We start from the raw sequence: 7,633 nt of genomic DNA, 5'->3' as shown, positions 1-7,633 counted from the left end.
GCCCCGCCGCCCGGCCGCCCGCGCGCGCTAGCCGGCTCCCGCGCTCCCGAGGCGCCCCTCGCCCGCCGAGCAGGAGGGCCGACCCCGCGCGGACTCGAGCGAGGCGCCCGGCGGGGGCGAGGGGTGGGGTTTGCGGCGCGCGCCGGCCTCGGGGGAGCGAGTCCGGAGCCGCGCGCGGTCGTCGCCCGGCCGGCCATGGGCTGGCGGGCGGAGGGCGCAGGGCCCCGCGGCTGCTCGCGCCCCTAGCCGCGCTCGCCTCGTGCAGCCCGCTCGGCCCCGGCCTGGCAACCGCTGGTCTGCGCCCCGACGGCGCCGGGAGCAGAGGAGCCGCGCTCGGGTCTCCGGCATGTGCCCGTCTGAGATGGGGACGCCGTGGCACCACTGGTCCCCCGTGCTCATCAGCCTGGCCGCCCTGTTCTCCAAAGGTGAGGGACGCCGCCGCCACCTCTGGCCCGGGACTAACTTTGGCGCGAGTGAGGGTGTGGGGGTGTGCGTGGCTGGGGTGGCTGGGACGGAGGGCGTGGGTGCTGTGTGCGCGTGTGGACGCGCGCGGGCGGCCCCTTTGCAGCAGGTGCCTCCCCGGAGGACTTGGCGGGGAGGCCCTGGGAGACGCTGCCGAGGGACACGAGGAAAAATAGCCCTGAATTAGGGGAGGGGGGCCGTGGAGAACCTGGGAAGGAGAGGTGGGCTCGGGGAGGGCTGGGCTACAGGTCCGCGGAGGGGGCTTGGAAGGACCTGGAAGGGCCGTGGAGCGTGCGCTTGGCTTTCCCTGCCCGCGCCGATTTTCAGAGCAGTCCCGGGTACGGGAATGTATTCAGGGCCGGGGAGGAGGCTGCAAACAGGGCCCGCCGCTTAGCGCGGAGCCTGACCCCGGTTCCCCCAAGGCAGCCCTGAGGGCTTTTCTGCGCAGGTGCTCCCCTGCCGCCGTCCCCTGTCTGCTGGTCCGCCCCTGCTCCCGCACGGTTCCAAGCGGAGTTCCAACCCTAACTTGTCACCTGAGTTGTGCCAGCAGGGCCCTGACCCGAAGCTGTGAGCAGAGGCATTCCTCATGCGCCTCCCTCCCCGTCAGTCGGCGCCCCAGCCTGTCACTGGCCCAGCCGGGCTGGAAGCTCAGGACGCTGATTCCTTGAAGAGAGATTATGTGATGCACGCAGGGGATGGTAGAAAGTACCAGCAATTCTTTCTCCTTATTGATCCGGACTCTGTGTGCGGTTCCCTGTGAGCGCCTCCTTTCCTACAAGGCAATCTGTGAGGAGGAAAGTGGAGGTTCTTACCAGGCTCCAGTGTGTGCCCCCAGATCCCTGTAAACAGATTTCTCTGATGAGATTTTGGGGATGAGATCTCTCTCAGAAACGTCAAAGCCACTTCTCATGCACAACAGAGTCTTTTAATTACAGGATTTTTTTTCTGTGAGTTCTTCCAGAATCACGGAGGTTACAGTGCCTGGGGTCTGATACTAGAGGAAGACCTTTCACTTGCTGGGGTTTGTGCTGCTGTGGTTGGAGGGAGGGGAAGCTTGCTCACCCTGCCCGCTGTCTTCTGGAGCGCTGGGCTAGTGGGTTCACCTCTCCTAATTAGGAGGAGCAATCCCGAGGACCAGAGCCTCCAGGATTTATGATGTGCACAAGAAACCAAAGAAAAGGTTGATGAATTCAGTGAATCCGAGCCGGGCAGACGTGAGGTTAAAAAAACCCCCCTAATCCTCGGCAACAGCAGTCCAGCAGACTTGCATATCGGCTGCAAGGCATGCTTTTTATTGGTTGTCCCCTGATTTTCTAACAGGAACAGGCTTCTCTGTTTTTATGCTGCAATAACAAGGTTTTATTAAGAAAGCTACAGAATAGCTTGGTAAATATGACCTAACTATCGTGTCTCCTCGGGTATGTACATCGTTCTGTTACTGATTTCTTTATTAGGCTGAAGAAAACTGTTATTACTCCTGATGCCTTTGAACTTTTTCAGGTGGAAACCCTGGAAATGTCCTTAAAGCGGGGGCCTCTGGGATGTGGAGGTCTCAGCTCATCTGTGATGCTGCCAGCCCGGCATGTGACATATTTTGTGTGTTGAACGTAGAGACCCTAACTCAGCCACACTGTTGAGAAGTGACTTGGTTGTGTGTGGATTTTCGGACAGAGCGAGCGTGGTGCTGAGCCAGGGTCTGTTCCGAGATCCTTCACACTATACCCAGGACAAGAAAATGTGTGACCCCTCTAATGCCATCGTGCTGTGTAGAACCTCCTGGCGCAGATGTGATTTCTAAATGCAGGGACGGTTCGTTCTGTTCCCCTGTGTTTGCATCACTTTTCCCTCTAAGATTCTCTGACCCCCCCCCCCCCCCCCCCGCCGAAAGTTTTAGACCAGCTTGACATCAAATATGGACTATATTTAAAAGGATTTTAATTGGGAGCCAACATACGCATACACATGCACACATGCACATAATCCAAAGTGCCTAGTTGTTCTGGGGCTGATGGAAAAATGATTTCCAAATATTAAATGTCTGCTTCAGCATCTTACTGTCTTTATCGTATGGGCTTCATTCTTTCCAAATAGGAAACCTTGAATGAACAGAAATGCACATTTTAATTCCAGGCTGATTTCCTTGAACCTCACATATGTTTACATTTCATGAGCAGGAAGTGATTGGTCGCAGACCAAACCCACTCTTATACAGATCTTTTGAAAAACAAATAAAAAGAAATCTTCATTGCTTGTACTTCTACCGGCAGGGACCTAGAGATGATATTATGCAATCAGAAAGTTCCCAGCCACGTCGTCCTGCGGTCCCAACCTTTTCCGGAGAATGGCCTTAATGTGGAGCTGCCGGAGGGCTTGTGGCTTGTGTCTCCCGTGTAGGGTCTAGTCTTGTGGGGAACTTTAATTTTTAAAATTTTTAAAAATGTTTTATTTATTTATCGGAGAGAGTGAGGAGAGAGAGAGCACAAGCAGGGGGAGCAGCAGAGGGAGAAGCAGGCTTCCCGCAGAGCAGGGAGCCCGATGCGGGGCTCGATCCCAGGACCCCGGGATCATGACCTGAGCCGAAGGCAGACGCTTCACTGACTGAGCCACCCAGGCGCCTCTCTTGTTGGGAACTTGATGTGAGCCAGAACCGGGCCAGCCTGCAGATGTGTTTTTGTGCATCGCTGTTCGTTTTGAGGGAGGGACAGGAGTACGGGAAGTCGGGGCTGACAAGACAAATGGGTAAGAACTGGACGTGGGCGGAGAGCAGGCGGTTTTCATGCACAAGAGTAAGAAGGTTGCCACGCTTAGGCTGCTTGTCATGACCTTCACCTGCATCCCGCAGAGTTAGTTTGTTCTCCTACAAAGGCCAGTGAGGAGCGGACACTCAGAGCCCCGGGGAGTCCTGGGAGAGGACCTGTTGCCCCTGTCTCACACCTGCCTCACGGACCCTGCCTCAGGGTTGTGCGGCCCACGTGCCCTGCCTGCGCCCGGCGGAAGGTGGCGAGCATTCTGAGCAGTGGCTTTTTCAGCGTATCTTCCTGCAGAGTGTTTGTGTGTGTCTGGCTTCCATCTTAGGCCAGAAGGGAAGCATCAGGTGGCAGAGTACCACCTCTGTTGAGGGTATGTCCAGGAAAAGTCCAGTACAGCCCTGGACTAGAAGGAGCTTGGGTTTACGGTGACACCTTTTCCAGGCTTTCAGGGGAGGAAGAAATATCTAGGAGGGAGCTCACTGGTGTGTATGTGAGAGACAGAGAGAGACAGAGACAGTGAGACTTCATTGCTTGCATTTAAACAGTGTCACCATTAAAGGCCAGGGAACAGGGGGATCATTAACTTTCATTTTCTCTGAATAAAGTTAAGTAACAAATACAATTTCATAAAAAATTCTTATATTTTTTTATGAAAGGTAGAATTCCAAGTATGAGGATCTGTTTAATTTAGTTCCATTCTGAAAGCCAAGAAAAAATGAAAAACAAATCAAAACTCCAAAAATACCCGATTGCAGAAGCTTATACTACTTATATTTGTCTCGTCTATCCATTTATCTACTCACCCTTTTATTCAACCAGTCATCATCCATCCATCTTTTGTTCATCAGTCTATCTGTCCATCCATCCATCCACCCAGCCCCCATCTGCCCGTCTACCCATCGATCCATCCTTCTATCCATCCACCCCCTATCCATCCATCCATCCATCCATCCTTCTACCCATCCATCCATCCATCCATCCACCTCCATCCATCCACCCACCCCCCCATCTGCCCATCTACCCATCCATCCATCCTTCTATCTATCCACCCCCATCCATCCATCCATCCATCCATCCATCCTTCTACCCATCCATCTATCCATCCATCCATCCACCTCCATCCATCCATCCACCCCGTATCCATCCATATATCCATCCATCCTTCTATTCATCCATCCATCCACAAATTACCACAGACCTGGTGGCTTAAAATCAACAGAAATTTATTCTCAGTTCTGGAGGCCAGATGTCCAAAATCAGTCTCCCTGGGCCAAAATCAAGGGGTCAGCAGAAGGCTCCAAGGGAGAATCGTGTCTTCCCTCTTCCAGCTTCTGGTGGCTGGCTGCCTGCAGACCTTGCCTCCCGGCAGCATCACTACCTCCTGCAGGCTGGTGGCTTCCCGCCTCTCTGCTCTGTCCTCGCATCATCATCTGCTCTCCCACCACCTCCCTTTAGAAGCCTCCTCTTGCACTGAGGGACCACCAGAACAATCCACATCGTCTCCCATCTTAACTCAATCACATCTGCAAAGATCCCTCTCTCCCTTTCCCCCCAAATAAGGTGACATTCAGAGGTTCAAGGGATTTGGACATAGGTATGTTTTGTGTGTCTTTTCCAACCTTTTATAGGGGTGACATCCTAAAACTATATTCTGCCTCCTGTTCTAAGTTTTAAGTTCCTCTAGGGGCCATGCTGTATATTTTCCTATCTGGCTTCGATTTCTCTCCAGTACATATAGTATGCTTCTTTGGACATTGCAAGGGCTCAATCAGTTTTTGAGTACGCTTAAGACTGTGGAACACCCCTAAAAGCACCTCTGCCCAATGGTAAGATGACTTGATGCTGTTTTCCTCCTGGTTAATCAAAGTGCTGTAGGAAATACTTGGGTCAATCGTAGTAACAGCTAACTTCTTGAGTAGTTATTGTATGCAAGCCACTGCGCTGAGTGATTTATGAAAATGATTTTGGGGGGAATTTTCAGATAAACCTAACTGGGTAGAGTTTGTTATTAGGCCCATCTTACAGATGCAGAAAGTGAGGCTCAGAGAGTAAGTAACTTGTCCGAGATCTCACAACCAGAAAGTGGCAGCGTCTGAATTCTAATTAGCCCACGCCGCCAGCCCACCTCCATTCTGCCTGTGGTTACATGTCTTCACTAAACACGAACCTGTTCCTATGCGGTGCCACCCTTGTTGTCGGTTCAATGCACAGAGGCTTCCATTGGAGTTTTGGCTCAGAGCCTAGGGTATGGTTGGCGCTCCACACAACACAAGGGCTGGGGTGCCGACCCCCACCCTGCAGAGTAAAAAGTCCACTTGTAACTTTGACTCCCCAAAACGTCACTACCTACAGCCCACTGTTGACCGATAACATACACGGTCGATTAGCACGTATCGTGCATGTTGTATGTGTTACTTACTGTGTTCTCATGATACGGTCAGCTAGAGAAAGGAAAATGTTATTGAGGAAACCATGAGAAAATACAATTTCAGTACAAGACTGTATTTATCGGGAAAAAATCCACATGTAAGTTCAAACCTGTGTTGGACAAATGGGTAAAGGAACGTCCCGTTCTTTAATTTCCTCCGCCTTAATTTTTCCAGTCGCAATCAGAAATGGTCCCTAAAAGGGGCTACAATGTAGATTTTTAAAAATGCCTTGAGCAGTTATTTGCTTATTTTATTTTTTAATATTTATTATCGAAGTGTGGTTGCCACACTGCGTTCTGTTAGTTTCGGGCATACAGTGCGGCCAGCCGAGCCCTCTGCCCGCCGCCCAGCGCCCACCGTGACCGAGGCAGTCACCAGACAACGTTGCGCCCACCTAACTGACTGGATTCCCCACGCTGTACTTTACATCCCCGTGACTTATTTACTTTATAACTGGAAGTTTGTACTTCCTAAACTCTTAATCTCTTAATCCCTTAAAATACAGATTTTAATTCCCAGACTGTCAGAGAGGGTGAGGGCAGTGATCTGATGGTGTGAAGTGTTAACTAGCATTTTAACACGCAAAACCAGCCTAACTAACGTGCTCAGGCCCCGGGGGAGGGGAGGACCAAGGTGTGGCCCCCAGGACTGGATGCAGGGGTGGCTCTTCGGAGAAATTATAAAGAAAGAGAAAGAAGCACGTAGAATGAAGGCAGACGGGTACATGTTTCTTTGCTTTCAAAGGGAGCAGGATGGGTCCCGTGGACATGTGGACCTGTGAGCTTGACTCTGATGCAGACCACAAGCTTGAGTGACCTTGAGGGAGGTGGTGGTCACCAGGACCCGCCGTGCACTTGTCCCGGAATGAGACCAAAGGCTCAGGATATACCTATATCACTTTTGTCATTTATTAAAGAAAAACCTGCTTCTAGGAAGGAATAAGGGGAACACCCAACAGCCTGAAGCCAGGTCTTCTTCACTTCTGTTATTGGACGCTGGTTTTAAAGGTTCTTTTAAATAGAAATACTGCCCAAGACTCCCGCCGCTTCCAGAAATTGTCAGACTCTGCAAAGGTGGAAGGTCCTTGAATTTAAAAGTAAACAAACTGCGGACAGTTTGATGTAGGAAAATAGAGACTCAAGTCCATGTTGTCAGAGCAGATAGAACAACAGTAGCCAAGGTAGAAAGTATGTTTGAAAGCAGAAAGAATCCGAACGTCCCTCCCTCCGCAGTGAAGTGTGTAAATGGAGATTTGGATATGCCTTTGCAGAGACAGGCAGTCACAGAGTTTTTGGCTCTTGGTGACATGTTCTTTTGTGCATGTGAGAAACAGTAAGTTCTTACGTTGATGGGGGCATCGCGGAGCAGGTTCACCAAGCGAAGAAGACGACAGTCAGGTTTCATGAGCGTTCTTGTGTTTGTTGATGTTTCTCGTGGGGAGAGCTCTCCTGGCAGGTGGAGGATGCTGTCATTAGCAAGGTGTTGGACACACTTTCTTAGGTCGTGGTGGCAGTGGGAGATTTTGATTCCCCCCCGCCGCATTCCCGGTCACCCCGGATGCCTCCCTCCAGGCAGGTGCCACGCGGCAGCCCCCGCCCCTTGCCGCAGCGGAAGGCACGCCACCCCGGGAGCCGATGTCCAGCAACAGAGCAAAGACTTGGAAGAACAGATGCCGACAGGCATGTTTTCTTGGCCCCTCTCTCCTGCCTCACTGTAGAAAATATTTTTCATGGGGAGGGCGCGGGGAGGAGAGGGTAGAGTGAGCTTAGATGTTGCTATGCTTCTGAGCTGCTCTGAGCCACTTCACTCCAATGTGAAGGAGAGACCGTGTGAGATTTTCCCAGATGTACCTGGGGGTCCCCACAGAGGAGCACCTGCCCTGGATCTCTGGGGGAGATGCAGAGGAAACGTCTGTGCGTGGAGACTAGGCAGGATGCTCCCGAGGGCTGCTGGGAGCCACAGAATGTTTCCGTGATCGGCCAGGTGTGGTGC

At 52.0% G+C, this 7,633-nt stretch overlaps 1 protein-coding gene across 1 annotated transcript in view; it reads left to right on the top strand.

The window, feature by feature from the left end:
* Positions 1 to 233: 233 nt before the first annotated feature.
* TMEM132D (transmembrane protein 132D) overlaps positions 234 to 7,633 on the top strand; it is a 547,440-nt gene continuing 540,040 nt past the window's right edge. The window contains exon 1 of the mRNA XM_032396310.1: positions 234 to 425. Within this exon, the coding sequence (XP_032252201.1) occupies positions 347 to 425 (79 nt within the window). The 5' untranslated portion in view covers positions 234 to 346. The remainder of the gene's footprint in view (positions 426 to 7,633) is intronic.

The sequence above is a fragment of the Phoca vitulina genome, unplaced genomic scaffold, assembly GCF_004348235.1.
Source record: "Phoca vitulina isolate PV1807 unplaced genomic scaffold, GSC_HSeal_1.0 scaffold91, whole genome shotgun sequence".
Lineage (NCBI taxonomy): Eukaryota > Metazoa > Chordata > Mammalia > Carnivora > Phocidae > Phoca > Phoca vitulina.
Note: the sequence above shows the minus strand (reverse complement) of the source record. Positions and strands in the feature narration are given on the sequence as shown.